This window comes from Zalophus californianus, chromosome 5, assembly GCF_009762305.2.
Source record: "Zalophus californianus isolate mZalCal1 chromosome 5, mZalCal1.pri.v2, whole genome shotgun sequence".
Taxonomy (NCBI): Eukaryota; Metazoa; Chordata; class Mammalia; order Carnivora; family Otariidae; genus Zalophus; species Zalophus californianus.
In genome coordinates, this window is record NC_045599.1 from 92,858,539 (window position 1) to 92,878,580 (window position 20,042).

Below are 20,042 nucleotides of genomic sequence, written 5' to 3' on the forward strand. Positions count from 1 at the left end.
ACAGGGTCAGCGAGCATTTACTGAAATGCTCCAGGTGCCCACTTTCTGTGCCGTCTCATTCAGTCCTCACTTACAAGCCCGAAGTCATAGACAGGGAAGCAGAAGCTCGGAGATGCAGAGTCATGTGCCCAGAAGCAGCATGGCTAGGATTCAGGCCCAGATATGGCTGAGTCTGAAACCCGTGCTCCTAACCACTTAGCCCCCCAGCCTCCTTGAGGCCCAGCACTGGCGTTACATCTGTCTGTTCGAAGATAGATTTGCCGCAGAGCTCTGCCTAGAGCTGGCCTTCGGAGGCCCATTTGGCACTCCCACTAAGAAGCGGGCAGAGCCTATCCTGCGGAGGGCTGCTCCGAGCACAACACAGGCCCTTCACAAACAGGCCTCAGATGTGGGAGGGGTCCACTCTACACCGTGCCACGCGACCTTTGCCCTCTGAGTTTCCCACTGGCTCAGTGTGTCCCGCCAGGCCAGCGTCATGGTCTTCAACGGAACCAGGGCTCTCCCCGCGGAAGGCACGGTTAAATATGTGCTGAGCCAGACCCCAGGTGTGCAGAGAGGGACCTCTGTCCCAGCCAGGGAGCCTCAGGCAGAGCTTGCTTCCTGGAGGAGCTGATATCTGAGCAGGGCCTTGACCCGAAGTAAGGAGCTGACCTGCCGGCAGGATAGGGGAGGGCTTTTCATGAAGAGGAAACCATGTGTGCAAAGTGTAGAGGCAGGATTTCTAGCTGGGCATCTGGCAGAATTCTGGTGGCGGGGGACACGGCCAGCTGGGTCACTCTGCCCAGCAGGGACCTCGGGGGAGAAGTGCCATCACACGTGTCCTGTACACAGGGACACTCCATCTGTGGGGACCCAGAAAGGGCTGTTCCTAGGGACGGGGGCTTGCAGGGGGAGCTGTTTCTAGACATACCACATCCCAGAGCTGAAGGCAAAGCGGAGGCAGCATCTGGATCTGCACCTCTGTTTCTCCCCAGAGAAGGGAACCGAGATCCAGAAATGGGAGCGGCTATCCCAGTGCACACAGCAGAAGTCACTGTTTCCAAGTGGGACTGAGACAAGACTGACCTGTCCCTTCTCTGGGAGTTTGACAGCCCCAAGTGCACTTCTGAGCTTTGGAGCATGTCTGCCTGGAAGCCCCTGTGCTCCACCCCAGAGGCCAAAGGGAAGGGAGTGTCTTCTCATCTTTTCTGGGGGCAGGTACAGGGGTGGCAGAGCCGAAGGGTTCCCTCTCCCCAGGCAGGCCTGGCCCAGCCGGGAAGGCTGCCCAGCAAGATCCTAGCCAGCAGCTGGCCTCGGAGTCTGCCAGCCATATTTATCCGAGTACTGTCTTGGCTGGGTCCTCACACACAGGCACTGTCTTCTGAAATTGCAGTGCCTCCCACATGTTGTACACGCCTGATGGAGTCTTTCTTCCCTTCCATCTGAAAAGCTGTGGCCATCTCGGTGGTGGGTAGCTGAGACAGTACCGTAGCTGCCCTTTCCCACACAGTCAGCAATTCTTGTTTTCTGAAAGAGAAAGGAACAAGATTGTGTTGGTCAGTTGCCTCTGAATCCCAGGCCAGGTCCTGTTGCTGCCCCCTGGAACCTAATTTCTCCTGTCCTAGACAGCAGAATAGGGGAGGGCTTTCCATGGCTGACCAAACCAGATAACCACTTTTTTTTTTTTTTTTTTTTTTTTTTACTCATTCATTCTTTGCACAGTTGTATGCCAGGTACCCAGCTCATACCAGTGAAGTGGTGCTGGGGAAGGCCCAAGGGCAGGCAGACCAGTAAGGAAGTCAGACTGAGGACCTGCTGACTTGGACCAAAGGGCCGCAGGGAGAAGAGCAAGGTGGAGAGATGGGAGGGGAGGCAGGGCCCACGTGGCATGTCCACCAGGACACCTGAGCATGTTAACATTTCCCCAGACCACCCCTCAAGGGGACAGAATCTCCAAAGACAGCGAGCCATGTCAGGCGGCTCCGGGTATGTCGTGTCCCGCTCCAAGGACCACGTGGCTTCCCAGCGACCCTGTCGGCAGCTGTGCGTGACAGTCTCCACAGTCTGCTCTGGCTCTTCTGGGATGGGAGGCTTTGTGATACTGAGGGAGTAAACCCCTTCAAGTCCAGTCTGCCACTAACACAAACCACGTGTGGCCCTCCACGCCAGCTTCCACACTGTTTTCCTTGGACAGCATGTCTCCTTTCTCTCTACCACAAGCTGATCTTGAAAACTGCTGATGGAGTGTTCCCTCATCCCCCTTGGAGGCCTGCGATGTGGCCACTTGACGTGGCTCCCTCTCCCTTCCCGTCCCCCAGACTGACTCACTTTCCTCCTCGGTTTCCAGTCCTCCTCACCCCGAGCACCACTTCCTTTTATTAACTGGAGGGAAGGGATGGATTTTCTAGTTTCCAAGGAGAGCAGTCTACAGTTGGCCTTAGCCCAGCATGCCTCTGGTCCTGCTGCTGCAGACAGCCTGGGTCCAGGGGTCCCCACAGAGTGTCTGGAATGTGGCCTGTGGGTGCCAAGTATGACAGCCCTCTGGATAGAAGCAGCCTGTGGCCTATGAATCTGGACACACTAAGACCAAAAGCAAAATACCTCACAGGCCTCTGATCTCCTGTCCTTGCAAATAGTCCTCTTAGATTGTCATGACCATTGACAGAGTGATAAAGAAAGTGAAATAAAACTGGATAAAGCTAAATGAGGAGGATGGGTGTTATAGTTCAGCCCTGCACTGTCTGTGATCATGGCACTAGTCATGTGAGGCTATTTAAATTAATAAGAGTTAAATAAAATTAAAAGTTCGATTCTTCCATCTCCGGAGCCATGTTTCAAGGGCTCAGCCTTGGAGCTCCATCTAGGGCTAGTGGCTACGGTAAGGAACTGTGCAGATATAGAACATTGCCATTATTGCAGAAGGTTCTGTTGGACAACCAAGCTCTGGCTCCTGAGGGGACTTGGATAGTCTGAGGAGTTTTGCTAACCTTAAAACACAGCCTCGTGCTGGAATGTTATTCAGCCTTAAAAAGAAAGGACATTCTGACACCTGCTACAACATGGATGAACCTCAAAGACATGATGCAGAGCGAAATAAGCCAGATACCGAAGGACAAATACTGCACGATTCCGTGACATGTAGCACCTAGAACAGGTAGATTTGTATAGATAGAAAGTGGAATGGTGGTTGCCAGGGGCTGGGGGAGGAGAATAGGGAGTTAGTGTTTAATGGGGACAGACTTTCAGTTTAGGATGATGAAGAGGTTCTGGAGATGGATGGTGGTGATGGTTCCACAGCAATGTGAATGTGCTTAATGCCACTCCTTGTATGTTCAAAATGGTAAAGTTTATGTTAAGTATATTTAACACAATTTCTAAAACACACAGCCTCACAAACTACTAAAAATCATTCCCAAATAACTTTTAGAATAATGTCTTCTTTAGGGGCAGAGTGCCAGGAGAGAGGGGATCCGTTGTTGAGCACCTGGATGTCCCCGAAGGGCTCACGTTCGGCGTTCACGGACATAGCGAGACTCTGCCAGGCAGACTGTGGTCCTCGTTCCCCAGATGGTGACTCAGGCTCCCTGGGTGAGGAGGCTGACCCCTGACACACAGCTGGCCTGAGGAAGCATCAAGATGTAACCCCAGGACTGTCTGGTCCCCAGGGGTACCATCTGTGGTTAGATATTGCATCATGAAACCCAGGTCTGCTGCCTCAATTGGCAACACTTGAGAGGACACTTCAGCTCTTTGGGCCATGCTTGTCTGGGTAAAAGCAAGTCAGGAAAAAGGATGAGAGAGTAACTTCCTAAGACACACTGTCAGAGACCGCAGGCAGCACTGGGGGAGGCCTTTTTCTCTGGCCTCCTTCAGACAGAGGCTCAGAAGGATGCTGGGAGAAGGGAGAACGGGCATGGTCAGGTGGATGGATTACTGGTGCATACCTTGTTTTTTTTTCTCCTGAGTTCCCTTTATCGGTGTTCCAGCATTGTCCTAACAAATAAAATTGAGAAGGACCAAAAAAGATGGCATTAGGCAAAACCTATCATCTCTAAAAGACTCTGTGGCTGAGACTGATCGATCACCCCGCTTTTCAAAAGAAAGCATGCTGTTCACCTGTGCACAGAATATTAAACTTACTTCATCTCAGGCTGATTTTTCACGCTTGCATGACACTCCAAAGCCACCTTTGAGAGTGACCTTAGAGAAAGAGAGTGGGATTTCGATTAAGGTCCTTGAACTGGCTGGACCACCACTCAGCTGGGTGACCTCAAGCAGCTGTCCCTCTCTGCTCCCCAGTTTCTCCTATCTGGGACATGGGCAGCGTACATTTATATCACAGAGTTACTGTGAAGGTCAGATCAAATCATGCATGCGAAGGCTTGCTAACCGTAAACTGCCAAACAACTGTTAGAGTGGTGACTAATTCTTATTTAATATTAGTGATATGAAGAGTATTAACTAGGGCACTTAGTGAACACGTGAAGCTGTCTCCTAGAGTGTTCCACTCAGTTGCCTTCATTGCTTTGGTCGGTTGGTGTTGAGTACCTACTTTGTCCCAGAGTCGGAAAGCTCCTGGATTCAAAGAAAGCAGCCCGCCTTTGCAGCAGGCCTGCTGTGGGCTCTCCAGTTGCTGAATGACGGTGGACCAAGCATGTCCCATTGTCACGCAGCACAGAGTAGGGCCAACAGGAAACCACAAATCAGACCGTGACCTCTGGGCAGCCCATCAGGGTGCCGGCCAAGCCGAGGCGGACCGGCCTCCCCAGGGGCATCACAGAAGACAGCACCAACGGGGCAGGGAGCCCCCGCCTGCCTCCCAGGCCCACAGAGCAATCCGTTTTCATCGAGGCGGGTAGTGTGACGGCAGAGAAGCCATGGGCTTCCATCTCTGGCCACGCCGCTTGCTGGCTGCAGGCCCGTGGCAGATTTCTTCCCTCTTTGGGCTCCAGTTTCCTGGCTAATCATGTCCACCTTGAAGGAGTGTTCGGAAGATTTAGTGAGAGCATGTGTCTAAAGAATCTAGTCTGTGCCTGGCACGGATAACCTGTTTCTCTTGCCCTTGCGACCTCTCCTCCCTCCCCCTATGCACTAGCTGTGCTTATTTCTCCAGGGCTATGCAGGGCTTCTTTCCTTCTACAGAGGGGCATCTTGAATGCCAGGGTGACTTTCTGCTGGAGAAGAAACGATGAGCAGCAGGCTTTTCACATTCCAGCCGTCACGTGGGAGGCTCAAGAGTCCCTTCCTGTTTGAATCCCGGGCCCAGGTACCAGTAGGGTGGCTATGATGCTATGACAGAGAGCCTCTCTATACAACTAGGGTCCATCTCCCTCCGTGGTTGCTGGGGACTCCGGACCCTCAGTGGCAGAGAAGCTACTTTCTGCAGTGTGGCCAGTCACATGGCAGAAAGAAGTGAGGGTAGTAAATCACGCACCACTCATAACTCTCCCACCCCAAAGTGACACATGTCTCTTCTGCTCACATTTAACCGGCCACATCCCACCGCAAGGGGGTGGGGAGTACAAATCTACCGTGTGCTCAGGAGAAGAACCAGAAATCTGATGGCAGCCTCAGTCACTACCACGGCCCCGCTTTAATCCATAAAGTAACACTGCACGTTGGTATCATTATGGCCAACTTAGAGATGAGACCCAGGGTCTGTCACTTCCCCAAGACCACAAGCCACAGGTCCTTGGGATTTTGTATATCAAATCAGAGAGGCGTTTATCACACTAGTAAAGGTTTCCAGTTTGGCAACTCGGCCCCTGTTCCTTCTCCCCTCTACAGCAGCCTACACATACCTCTGAAGGTGCTTCCTACACCGCCCTGTAAGGATTTATTTCCTCTTCTGGCTCTCTAGACTTAAAGTCTTTTCATCTCTGAACCCCATGTACCTAGCACAGAGCGGGGCACAGATCTATCTGTTGGGCCAACCTGGGGAATCTTAGTGTGGCAGGGGAGTGTAATGATCTCACAGGCATAGACCTAACCAGATTAATTGAGTCCCAGTGGTTTGTTACCTGACAAAACCTGCAATTCTTAGGAAACAGATTGACCTGCTGTCAGTGGAATTCTGGTGGCTCTGGGGGTATTGTTCACATTTCAGGTCCTTTGGCTGGAGACCCCCAGGAAAACTGACAGTGGTCTCCCCCAGCTCTGAGCCTTCACTGATATGGCGGCTATGAACAGAGAGAATTGTTTTTATGGAAATCCTAGGTCCAGTTGATATTGCCTTCCCATTAGTCTGGGTTTCTGAAAAGCTGAACACAGTGAGCCTTTATATATTAAATCACATATTTCACGTAATTCCCTTAAAATGTCAGAAATGCACTTATCATATTAAAGGCTTCCGTTTTTGCTATTCTCCCCCTGTTTAGATGCAGATGTTGGACAAATTTCCCATGGAAGGAGGACAGAAGGATCCCAAACAGCGGATCATTCCCTTTCTGCCAGGTGGGTGAGACACATGCTGTTAGAGGGGCTCTGGGGGGATCCAGGACAGCCCCCGCATTTCTCAGCTCAGCTTCCTGGGGCATTGTCCTAATGACCAGAGTCCCAGCCGTTTGTAGAAATTAGTGCCTAAGAATATGGGCTTTGGGGTTGGATGCTGTACCATCCTCTTAGGCAAGATACTTCACCTCCAGGATCCTCAGTTTTTTCTGTCTCTACAATGGGAATAGTTAGAGCTCATAAAGCTTTTGTAGTGAGTGGCATCTTTGTTATGGCTGCAGTATTACTTTGCCATTGCCGTGTCATGAATTCACACCAATTTAGCAGCTTAAAACCACCCTCATTTATTATCTCAAGTTCAGTTGGTAGGAAGTCCAGGCAGGTGCTGCTGGGTTCTTTGGTTAGAGTCTCCCAAGGCAGAGGTCATCATCTTGGCCAGGCTGGGCTCTTATCTGGAGGATTAGGGAAGAATCCACTTCCAGCCTCATTCAGGTTGTTGGCAGAATTCAATTCCTTGCAGCTATGGAAGTAGAATACATGTTTCCTTGCTGGCTCTCAGCCAGGGACCCCTCAGCTTCCAGAGGCTGACTGCGTTCCTTATCCATCTTCAAGCTGGCGGTGGAGCATTGAATCTTTCCCGTGCCTTGAATCTCTCTGACTTCCCCTTCTGCCACCTGTTGGAGAAAGCTGTTTGCTTTTAAGGGCTCATGTGATTACATTATACCTACTTAGCTAATCCAGGATAACTTCCCTCTCTTAAATAGAACTGTGGCATATGTTGTAACATGATCCCAGGAGTGAGATCTCATCATATGTATAGGCTCTGGGGCTCTGGGGCTCTGGGGATGACAATGGGACATCTTTGGGGGTCCATTTTAGAAATCTGCCTGCCTATCTGCCACAGCTGCCAAGCACCTTCTGAGTGCCAGGCACTCCTCCAGGCACTATGGAGGAGTTAATACACTCATGGCTGATCCCTGCCCTTAAGACATTAAGTGTTTCTTCCCCCCGCCAAAAAAATTCCTTACCAAAGGAATAGTATTAAGGCTTCAGCTCAAAAAAATGGGCTACCCAAACCAGAGTTATTACCTCAAGTAATAATATTGGATGTCTACTGTAGGCCGTCATGGGGATAAGTGCTTTACATTCATTACCTTGTTTAGTCTTCAGAACAACCCTGTGCCCATTTTACAGATGAGGAAATTGAGGCTCAGAGAAATTTATAATCATTTGCACAGATAACAGAGCTGTGCTTCAAACACAGCTTTGGCTGGCTCCAAAATTCATGCCTGAAGTCAGACAGCCCAGGTTCAAATCCCAATGCCCCCCACTCAAACACTGTTACCTTCGGGAAATTATTTAAGCACGCGGAGTTTCATTCTTCATTTGCAAATTGTAGATAATAGTGATACTTAAATAATAGAGTTGTTGTGAGGATTAGCTAGGTGCTAAGTGGCACATAACTAACAGCAGTCAAGGACTTACTATTATTTTTATGTACAGATAATCAGCAAATTGATAGTCGCCCTAAATCACAGATATTCAGAGCTGGAAGGGCCCTTTAGATCTTTTTCATTTTGCAGACGAGGGAGCAGGCCCTGAGAGGAGGGGGACTCCCTGAGTCCCTCAGAAGCCCACTCTCTCCTCCCTACTCCAGGGTTCTGCCATCAGCACATCGAGTGGTTCTTCCAGATAATGGCATCACAGAGTGGATTTAGAAACAGGGTAGATGTATTTGCCAGGCCTCATCTACTGGGAGAATCATTTGCCTAAAAAAGCTAACGTTTTTAGTTCTTCCACGGAGAAAGTGTGCAGTCACACTAGAATTTTTGTTCCCTATTGGAGAAAACCCAGTGTACCAATGCAACAGCCAACTAGCAGTGCTCCAGAGCTTGTGCTTTGGAGTCAAACAGACCCAATTCTGTGACCTCACGCTGATGAAAACCCCCTGCCCCCAAGCCTCAGTTTCTCCATCTGTAAAATGGGACAATGCCTCCCGCTTTACAAAGCTTCTCTCCCTGGCACATAGTGGGTTCTCTGCAAAAGTCAGAAACAGGATCCTGGGACATTCCTTGGGAATTTCTTCGTATTCATGTTTTAGGGTCATACTTCAATGATCAATCTGAATATTCAAGTTGAACTGGACCCCAATCGTAGGTTTTTTTCTTCAAGGAAGGAAAGGAAAGCAGGGAGTTATAACTCTTTACTGGATGAAAGGCAAAAGCCAGCTATGAAAAAACTTCCCAGCACAGGGAAGAACTTGAGCTGACCCTCTCCCAAGCCCCTGAAAGCTTTCATGGTTACGGAATCCTTTTCCACCCACGAATTTATGAAAATGCTGTTCTCAGAGACTCAGCCCCATTTTTCCTGCTTGGGGCACGCACTTGCTGCTCGGAGAGGTGTGGCTGGGCCCCAGGACCCCTAGAGCATCCCTTCATGGCCCACCTCTTAACTCTTCCTTGAGGCCAAGGCCAAGGGCAGGGATACACAGGAGGAACATCCCCTCCCCTAGGGGTCCATTTTCTGCCAAGACTGCCGCGTCAGCAGAACAAAAGCAAGTCTCTTGTTAGCACAAAGGCAGGGGGAGGGTGAAGCAGCCCTGTACAATTTTCCATCCCAGCAAGAGCTGGGGAAGCCAACTTGGCAGAGGATGTGGCTTGAAAAATAAGACTTACAGTTTGGCCTTCCACCACTGGAAAACAAAAGCCTGCCCGTTCCCACCAAAGGCTATGCTCTCTGCCTAGCACCCTTTCCACTCCAGGAAGGCTGGCCTGCCGGGGAAGCCTCACCCTCCTTCCCCACAACTCACACAGAAACCCATGAGGCACAGATAAAGGGCCATTGTCCCAACTGGCCTTTCACTTAGAGCCCCCAGCCAAGGAGGTACTGGCCACATGGTTCTGCCCCACAGCCCAGGGTCTGAGCCGGGCTCGAGGTCTGCTGCAGATGGATGATGAATTAGCCTATCAGAGGCAGGTCTTAAGAAACCAAGCTGCAGGTTGAGGAAAGAACATGTGCTCTTAATTACAGAGTATGAGTCAGTATCATCTAACCTGTTTAAACAAAACAACAAAAAAATGTGATTACTCTTTTGTGAGCACCTAGGAAGGGCCAAGCCCTGTGCTGGGTGAGTCATGGAGGTTACTACTAAGAAATAAGGGCTGCTCTCCCATTTTACAGATGAGGAGACTGAGGCTCTGGGAAGTAAATACATTTCCCAAGGCAGCACAGTCACCCTGGATTGGCTGACTACAGCGCCTATGGCCTCCCCAGCAGGTGCCACCACAGGGCTTCCTGTCCCCCTTGTTGGCAGGGCGTCTGCCATATGCCCGGAGACTCCTAGGCCATTCAGGGAGAGGAGTGGTCCTTTTGTTGTCATGTCACACCCCTAGGAGACCTTGAAGGTGCCGGAGTTCTCTATCCTTCTCTCTCAGCCCCTGCAGGCTGGGCCTTGAGTGAATTCTCTTCGTCGGTGGTGACTCCAGGACCAGCCTGTGCTGTTCCCATGGGCCCGTGCGTGCAACGTTCCTATTGTGAATTGTTTGAGTTGGGTCACAGGCTTCCCAGTAAGAGGCCTGAATACCCCACTCCCCCACCCTTCCTCTGATTTATAGAAGGGGACATTATATCAAAATGGGACCCAAATGTTTTTGGTAGGGACTCCTCTCCAATTCTGAGAAACAGATTAGAGGCAGGAAGCATTTACTGTGGGAGATTTCTCTTCAGGCAGGCGTTCCTTGTTTTTCCTAAAGGCTCGGGATTCTCCTAGAGGTTCTACACTGCAAACAGTCCCACCCACGAGGGTGGTAATTTGATTATTACAATGACTGGGGGTGGAAATGGGGATGGGCCAGGGATGCTAAACATCCTGCAGGGTGGGGGACTCCCACATAGGGAAGCACTGCCCCACCCGGAATGTCAACAGCGGCCCTCCCGGTTGGGAAACACTTGACAGTGTCAAGAGGGCAGGCCCCCTGTGCTGGCCCATCGAGGGCTCACGGTAACTGAATAAAAGCAGGTGCACCAGGTTGTAAACCATCCCCACTTGGCTGCATATTTTGCTTTTTTGTGGTAAATGACATGAAAACTTTCTGGTTTCAGAAGCAATACATGTTTATGGTAGGAAATTTGGGGAAAGTCAAAGAAGAAAACAAAAAGCCTCTGTCTTCCACCCCTTGGAGACAAGCACTTTGAATCCTGTGATGCGTTTTGTTCTAGATTTTTCTTTTCTAATAAACATGGTATGTCAGAAGTTTGACTGGCTCATAAGCAGAATTAAAACAATCACCATAATAAACAAAGGAGATTCCCTGTTATTAAAGAATATGAGGAACATGTATTTTATCTCACTCTGGGTTATTGTTTTCTTTTTAAATGATAGAAATTAAGCAGAAAAAAAAAAACTTCACCATTAGGTTGACCATATCTACATAATTTCCTAATTGTGCTCGTTTGCCCAAGAGCCAGGGCTCAGATTATGTTAAGTGTTAAATTAACCACATTGGCTTTTTGAGTGCAAATCTCCCTAACCAGTCTGCATTGCAAATCTTGGAGTCAGTAGGCTGTTTCCCATCATCCCTTTCAATTCTATCTTATGAAGACTCCTTTGGACCTTTTTTTGGTTTGTTTTTTCATTTTTTTAATTTATTTGACAGAGAGACAGGGAGAAAACACAAGCAGGGGGAGTGGGAGAGGGAGAAGCAGGCTTCCTGCTGAGCAGGGAGCCCGATGCGGGGCTCCATCCCAGGACTCTGGGACCATGAGCTGAGCCGAAGGCAGATGCTTGATGACTGAGCCACTCAGGTGCCCCTCCTTTGGACCTTCCTACTGTCCTGTTCCTGCTCACCCAAGCTTGATCTTTGGAGATTGCGGCCTCGCCAGAGCCATGTTGGAGCACTGGTTGATCTCTCCTTGCCCTGCCGGCCTTGTGACCCGAATTGCTCTCCTTGACCTGCCTCCTCTGACCAGAAGCTCTCCATACTTGGCTGTTGGAAAAGCTGTGGGCTCCCTGTGCCCTCCTCTTTGGCCTTCCCCTGGAGACTCCTGGCACTCTGCATAAGCTGGGCCCCCCCTTTGGTGTCTTATTTCTGATTTTCCTGCCCCCTGCCTGTGTGACAGGTCCAGAACGGTGAGGCCACCCGTCTTAATGGTCAGTGCATGCACTTGGCCACCATCTCCCCACTCCCCTATTAGACTCACAGAAACTCACCAATTTGCTTTAAACAAACCTCACCGATAGCATTTTAGCATCTTGGATGTTTCCAGACACCCTCATCGTTTATATACTTGTCTTTGCCTGTTACCTGCCCACACATCACACTGGAAGATCTAGTACCACAACCAGTGTTCAGGATATCACCAAACAAGTAGTAGACTGATTCTCAGCTAGTTTTCGGTGAGGCAGGAAGGCTTGGAACCCTTCTGTTACACACAGCTGATTGGGGAAGCAATTGGAAGGATTTTCATCTTGGCAAGTGAAATCCACCTTTATACATTCATCAAGTATGAGTGCCATGTGGTGAGGGTACAAAATTGATTAAGGTCCAGTCAAATCCTATGTGTGCAGAGCCCCATGACTCTGAGCCCCATGACTTTCCCCGTGATGAAAGAAGAAGATACAAATCGATAGTGCGTACAATCAGAAAGAGACAGGAACTCTTAATCCATTTGAAGTAGATAAAAGTTTCTCAACTGGGATGGTGGGTGAGGTTGGATGAGGAAAGTATTCCAGACAGAGGGAAAGGCACAGAATAATGAAAGAGTATGGATTATCTGCGGAATGGAAGACTAGACTAGGCATAGGAGGACAGAAGAGGAAAGGAGGCTGAGCTGTTAGGTTGTCCACTCTACTGCTCACCCCCTCTGAGAACCGGAGAGTTCGATTATCAGATCTGGCCTTTCTTCTTCATCTGGTAGGAGCCCCTTCCTTCTCAGGATTGATCCAGCCTCCCTTATCTCACCAAAACTTGCCTCCTGGGCCCCACTCCCTCAAGCCCTTGCATTTGAGCTGTGAACAAGGCTTTGGAGGACCATGCCTGGGGTCATCCAGGCCCTGTGGACATCCAGCAGGGGAGGTTAATGGAAGCCAGAATTTGGGTACCACTCAGACCTACCAGAGGCAGCCACATCCACACCCTCCCGGTTTGCTGAGAACTTGTCATTGCCCCCTTACAATGCCACGTGTGCTCTTCACTCCTGCAGGCAAAATTCTCTTCCGACGGAGCCACATCCGGGACGTGGCTGTCAAACGCCTCATACCGATCGATGAGTACTGTAAGGTAAGTCTAAGAGATGCTAACACTTCCCTGTGTCTCATGTCTTCCCTTTAGGTCATTTCTTCTTTTCCCTTTCTGGCTACAAAATAGTCATTGCGAGCAATCTGCAGTTGAAAGAAATGTAAAAACCAGAACATCAACCACCCATGAGTCCTCAGAGACAACAATTATTAAGGTTTCTACATGTTTCCTTTCTAGTTTTTGTCTCTATATGCATTTCTTTATGGTGTTGACACCATCCCATATGTGTTATTTTTGTTGCTCTCTCTTTTTTCTCTGATATTTTGATATAAGAATTTCCCCATGCTATAAAAACATCTTCTTGAACCTACTTTCAATGGATGCATAGTATTCCACTGAGTGTGAATGTTCCAGAAGTTATTCAGTCCCTGTCCTTGGACAGTGCAGCTGGCTGCCAATCCCTTGAATGTTCTAAATCACAAGGGGCCTGCCTTTTGGCTACATTTCCTTTGATTTGCAGCTGTGGTTGGGAAAGAAGCATGCTTTTCCTTTGTCTAGGTTCCCTTACCTTTAGTATTATTTCTTCTCTAACTTAAAATCACTAGTAGCTCTGATTGGAGAAGGTTGGGAATAACAAGAAATGCCTTAACAATGGAGCAGCAAAGATCGGAAACAAAGCATATGTATTTGTTCTTCTCACATCTGTCCTACATTTTCCTGGAGGTTCTAGCCAGTGTACACAGGGAAAAAAGAAAATAAAAGGCATACAGTTCGGAAAGGAAGAAATAAAACTGCCTTGATTCACAGATGACATGATTCTGTTGGAGAAAATCATAAGGGAGCCACAAGAAAAAAAAAAAAATTCTAGAACTAATAAGTTTAGTAAGATCACAGGATACAAGATCAATATAAAAAATTAAGTGTTGGGGCGCCTGGGTGGCTCAGATGGTTAGGCATCTGCCTTCAGCTCAGGTCATGATCCCAGGGTTCTGGGATTGAGCCCCGCACTGGGCTCCTGGCTCGGCGGGGAGCCTGCTTCTCCCTCTGCCTCTGCCTCTCCCCCTGCTCATACTCTCTCTCTCTGTGTCTCAAATGAATAAATAAAATCTTTAAAAGAAAAAAAAAATCGACTGTAGAGGCACCTGGCTGGCTCAGTCGGTGAAATGTGAGACTCTTGATCTTAGGGTTGTGAGTTCAAGCCTGACATTGGGCATGGAGCCTCACTGAGAAAAAAAATAAAATAAAAAAATCTTTCTTTATTTAAAAAAAAATCAGTTGTACCTCTAAATACTAAGCATGAACAATCCAAAAATGAAATTAAGAAAATAATTCCACTCACAATAACATCAAAAAGAATAAAATACTTGGGGGCGCCTGGGTGGCTCAGATGGTTAAGCGTCTGCCTTTGGCTCAGGTCATGATCCCAGGGTCCTGGGATAGAGCCCTCCTCCATCGGGCTCCTGGCTCAGTGGGGAGCCTGCTTCGCCCTCTCCCTCTGCCTTTGCCTCTGCCCCTGCTCATGCTCTCTCTCCCTCTCTGTATCTCTGTGTCTCAAATTAATAAATAAAATCTTTAAAAAAAAAGAATAAAATACTTAGGAATAAATTGAATAAAAGAAGTACAAGGTTTATACATTGAAACTACAAAACACTGTTGAGAGAAACTAAACCAGCTCTAAATTAATGGAGAGACATTACTTACTCGTGGATTAGAAGACTCAGTAGTGTTAAAATGGCACTTCTTACTACTCAGGCATAAAAAAGAATGATATCTTGCCATTTGCAATGACACGGATAGAACTAGAGAGTATTATGCTAGGTGAAACAAGTCAGTCAAAGAAAGACAAATACCATATGATTTCACTCATATGTGGAATTTAAGAAACAAAACAAACGAGCAAAGGGGAAAAAAATAAAGAGAGGCAAACCAAGAAACAGACTCTTAACTATAGAGAACAAACTGACGGTTTCCAGAGGCGAAGGCGGGGTGGGGCGGGGGAGCGGGGAGATGGGTGAAATAGTGGTGGGGATTGAAGAGTGCACTTGCTGTGCTGAGCACCAGGTGAAGTATGGAAGTACTAAATCACTGTATCGTGCACTAAAACTAATATTACACTGAATACTAACTAACTGGAATTTAAATACAAACTTAAAAAAAATCTAGGAGAATAAATTAGAATTTGGGGGTCAGGATGAATTTCTTAATGAGAACAACGTGTGTGTGTGTGTGTGTGTGTGTGTGTGTGTGTGTGTTATATGTGGAATCTGTAGAAATTGATATGAAAAAGACAAACAACCATACAGGGAAAATGGGCAAAGGACAGGATTGGAAATACAATAAAAAAGACAAATCCCAATGACAAACAAATAATAACAAAAAAACACTAAATAAAAGGAAGCTGGCAGTTCTTCCCCAATTGATCTATACATTCAGTATAATCTCTGTCAAACTCCTAGTAAGCTTTTTTGTAGAAATTAACAAGCTGACCCTAAATTATATGGAGAAATGTAAGGATCCCAAAATAGGCAAAACAATTATGAAAAAAAGAACAAAATTAGAGGCTTATAGTACCCATTTCAAAACTTCCTACAAAAGCTACAGTAATCAAGACTGGCATAAGGATAGGCACGTAGATCAGTGGAACAGAAGTGAGGGCCTAGAAATAAACTTTTGTGAAATTTATGGTCAATTGATTTTCAGCAGTGGTGCCAAACAATTCAATAGGGAAAGGATAATCTTTTTAACAGTGTGGGATAATAGGATATCGATACAACAAAAAAAAAAAGGAAAAAAAAATTAAGTTGGATCCCTACTTCACACCATGCACAAAAATCAACTCAAAATGATCACAGACCTAAACACAAGAGCTAAAATTGTAAAACTTCTAGAAGAAAACATAGGAGAAAATCTTTATGACCATGATTTAGGCAGAGAGTTCCTAGATATGACACCAAAAGAGAAAAATTGATAAATTGGACTTCATTAAACTTCCAGACTCTGGGGTGCCTGGGGGGCTCAGTCGGTTGAGCATCTGCCTTCGGCTCAGGTCATGATCCTGGAGCCCTGGGATCGAGTCCCGCAGTGGGCTCCCTGCTCAGCAGGGAGTCTGCTTCTCCCTCTGACCCTCCCCCCTCTCATGCTCTCTCTCTCTATCTCATTCTCTCTCAAATAAATAAATAAAATCTTTAAACTTCCAAACTCTGTACTTCAAAAAAATCCAGTGAAGAAAGTAAAAAGACATGTCACAGATTAGGAGAAAATATTTGTAAATCATCTCTGACAAGGGACTTGTATTGAATCTATACAAAGAACTCTTAAAACTTAACCATGAAGATGTCCCAGTTTAAAAATAGACAAAAGATTTGAATAGAAATTTCACCCAAGAAGATGCATGATGGTTAATAAGCACATGAAAAGGTGTTCAGCTTTATTACTCATTAGGCAATCATTAGGTATTGAGAAACCTACACAGCCACTGGAATGGCTGTAATCCACAAGATAGACAAAACCAAGAGCTGGTGAGGATATGGAGAAACTGGAGCCCTCGCTCTGGTGGGGACACATGATGAGAAGCCACTCTGGAAAATAGTTTGGCACTTTCTTCCACGAGTGAGATATGACCACTCTTAGATACCTACTCCAGAGAATTGAAAACTTACATCCACACAAAGACTTGAATGTACATGTTTGTAGCAGTACTCATTCATAATAGCCAAAAACTGGAAGCAATCCAGATGTCCATCATCAGGTGCATAGATAAAGAAAATGTGGAATACCCATACAATAGAATATTTTCGACAATAAAATGCAGTGAAATCCTGATAAATGCTGCAATTTGGGTGAATCTCAAGCACATGATGCTAAGAGAAGCCAGATGCAAAAGACTACACGTTGCATGATTCCATCTACATGAAATGTGCAGATGGAGACGGAGAGCAGATCAGTGGTTTCCGAGGCCTGAGGATAGTGCAGGCAGAGATGGACCACACGTTAGGCGGGGGAAATTTTTGAGGTGATGGAAAAGTTCTAAAACTAGATTGTGGTGTTGGTTGCACAACTCTATAATTTACTAAATATCATTGAATTGTGTACTTATAATGAGTGGATTTTATAATACATAAATTATACTTCAATACATCTTTAAAAAAATGTAAAGGGGGGCAGTGCGGGGATATATGACCCTTGTCTTGGCAAGAGACCTCATGGAAGGGCAGAAAATCACTCCTGATCACTCCTGTCTTCTCTTTGCCAGACATGACCTCCTTTCATCCCGCCAACAACCCTAAGAAATAGGTTTTATTATTCCCATTGTGTAGGCGAAGAAACAGAGGTCCAACAAAGTTACCTACAACAGTAGTATTGGAGGATTTGATGGTTGAATGCTAGCCTTTTAGGACTTGGCCCTCCCATACCACTTACGGCCTCTCTTTCTCTCCTAAGGATATCCTTAAAAAGGGATTGGGGAGTGAAGGGCAGGGAAGGTCACCCAGGCACAAAGGTACTACTGCTGCCTCCCAGCTCTCAGAGGAAAGTTCGGATCTTCTCCTCTTTGTGTCTTTTCAAACCTCTAGAGCCTAAAAGTCCTTTGTCCAGGCCTGGCTGGCAAGACCTTCAGACCTCTGGGGTTATCTTGGCCAGCTGGGGATTTCCAGCTGGTATCTTCCCTAGCAACTATTGTCTCTCAGCCCAAAGTGTGCTATCCTGCTTCTTACCCCAGCCCAGCCAGCTTCTCCCCAGAGTGACACTTTCCTCATACCCAGGGCTTCATGAACCTCCAGATATTTGATTTGGAAAAGGAGATTTAAAATCATGAAATGAGGGGCACCTGTGTGGCTCAGTTGGGCGTCCAGCTCTTGATTTCGGCTCAGGTTGTGATCTTGGGGGTCGTGGGATCAAGCCCCGAGACTCCGTGCTCAGCAGGGAGTCTGCTTGAGGTTCTCTCTCTCTCCCTCTCCCTCTGCCCCTCTGCCCCCAAAATAAATAAATAAATCTTTTTTAAAAATCCTGAAATAAAAAGAGATAGCAGCAGCTGCCTGCATCTGGCTGGTGCTTGGAATGGTATAGAGATCATGAATTCACCTGGTTTCACCATAGGGAAGAAACGGCTTATGTTGGATGAGCCACATGGAAGTTACCACTCCCTGCAATTAATGCATCATAAGAAGCAGAGCAGAGCAGATATTTTGGGGTTTGGTTTGGCCAAATTCCCCGGCTTGGCTTCAAGGGAACTGCCCTCCTGGAAGGAGATGAAACTATCTATTCCAAGGTTTGCAAAATCTTTTACAGACTACACAGACTTTTACTTAACATTTGAGTATCCGTTATTGGCATCGTTGTGAGCTGACTTAAGCCAATTTAATCTATAACTATTAGCTTTATTTTAGTAGAAATTGGTAGTCTCCAATAGATAAAGATAGACAAAGGCTGTAGGTATCCCAAACCTAATTCCAACGAGGAAGAAACTTTCTGCTCTACTAGACCTATTATAAAGTTACAGTAATTAACATAGTGTGGTGTTGGCACAAGGATAGGCAGACCATTGGAACAAAATAGAGAAGCCAGAAACAGACCTGTGTGTATTTGAACACTTTAATACTGACAAAAGCAGCCTCGCCGGTCATTGAGGAAAGGTTGGCTTCCTCAGTAAGTGGGGATCTTTATGGGGGGAAAAAAATGGTAACTAACCCCTGCCTCACACCACACATGTAATCATTTCCAAGGAAATTAAAGACCTAAATGTAAGAGGCAATAGTATAAAAGGTTTTAAAAGATGAAAATAGGGGGGAAAAACTTTATAATCTCTACGTGTAGAGGGATTTTTAAAGACACAAAGTACCAACCATTAAAAGATTGATTTATTTGACTACATTAAATTTAAGAACCTCTGTTCATTGAAGAACACAGTGAAAACAAAACTTGGCCAAGTGCTGTCACATATACAAGCATTTATCATCAAGCAGCTCCCTACACAGCCTCTCAAGTTGTTCTGTAAGCTTATTGAAACACCAGCTGTCAGTCTGACACCACTTTGCATGGACATTTCCTCGAGACGAATGGAATGATATCCCAGTGCCAGGATCGGCTCATCCCACCCTGGTCTGACAGTTAAATCCCCTAGAAGATACAGAACACAGAGGATTCAGAATCCTAGACCCAGGGTACCATTTTGGAGGATGGACTTGGCACATTCTTTTCATGCAAGGGCCAGAGTATCTGAGAATATTTCTAGAATATCGCTCATTTCACCAGTAAAGAATAGCATTTCTAACAACTGTTGTGCTGGTGAATAAAGGCTACAGTGTTGGGTCAGAGGTCAAGATAACTGAAGCCATGAAATAGCCTTTTCTAGAGTGAGGACTTGTGATTAGAGTTCTTTACTTGCCAGAGTGTTCATTTCTGATGAAGATTCACATTTTTACTAACCATCATTGGCGTGTAGCTTAAATCTAACACACACACACACACACACACACACAGACGCACACATAAGTGTGTTCGCCCATACTGTGGTATTTTGAACTAAATGATAGGCAGTCTAATAGCAGTGTTTACCAGACTCCAGCCATTTGAGACCTCCTGTCAAGACGTTTACTGTATACTACCACCTGTATTATTATTATTAAAATTAACTCGCTTTTTTAACTTCTTAAAAATATACATTTTAGAGGAAATTTTATAATATACTATAATATAAAACTGCTAAAACTTGCCAAAAATAAAAGAGCAATGAAACAATAGCAACAAAGGATATGTCTTTCAGTCTAGCCAGCTGCTGCCTGCCTACCCGAGGCCCCACACTACCTGGTCCTGCTCTTTTTCTTTTTTCTTTTTTAAGGTTTATTTATTTGTTTGAGACGGAGTGTGTGCCAGTGAGGGCTGGGGGAGGGGCAGAGGAGGAGAATCTTCAAGCTGATCCCCCGCTGAGCACGGAGCACCACTCAGGGCTCGATCCTGTGACCCACAAGGTCATGACCTGAGCCAAAACCAAGAGTTGGATGCTCAACTGACTGAGCCATCCAGGCGCCCCAACCTGGTCCTGCTCTTAAGAGACAAGTTAGAAAAGCTTTTTCTTCCAGGAATTTCCCAGTTTTAGGTCTTATGTTTAAGTCTTTAATCCATTTGGAGTGGATTTTTGCATGTGGTGTAAGATAAGGGTCCAGTGTCATTCTTCTGCAGGTGGGTGGTGTTCTCCCAGCACCATTTGTTGAAGGGACTGTCCCTTTCCCGTTGTATGTTCTCGGTGCCTTTGTCAAAGACCAGTTGCCTATATGTGTGGATTTATTTGAGGCTCTTGGCAGTGATTTCATGGATATGATACCAAAAGCAGAGGCCACAAAAATAAAAATAAACTAGTGGGACTACATCAATCTAAAAAGC

The 20,042-nt window shown here is 46.6% G+C and overlaps 1 protein-coding gene across 1 annotated transcript in view; it reads left to right on the top strand.

Moving 5' to 3' along the window:
- SH3PXD2B (SH3 and PX domains 2B) overlaps nucleotides 1–20,042 on the top strand; it is a 101,165-nt gene that overhangs the window by 35,275 nt on the left and 45,848 nt on the right. Inside the window, exons 3-4 of the mRNA XM_027606906.2 lie at nucleotides 6,357–6,432; nucleotides 12,631–12,707. Coding sequence (XP_027462707.1) covers nucleotides 6,357–6,432; nucleotides 12,631–12,707 — 153 coding nt within the window. The remainder of the gene's footprint in view (nucleotides 1–6,356; nucleotides 6,433–12,630; nucleotides 12,708–20,042) is intronic.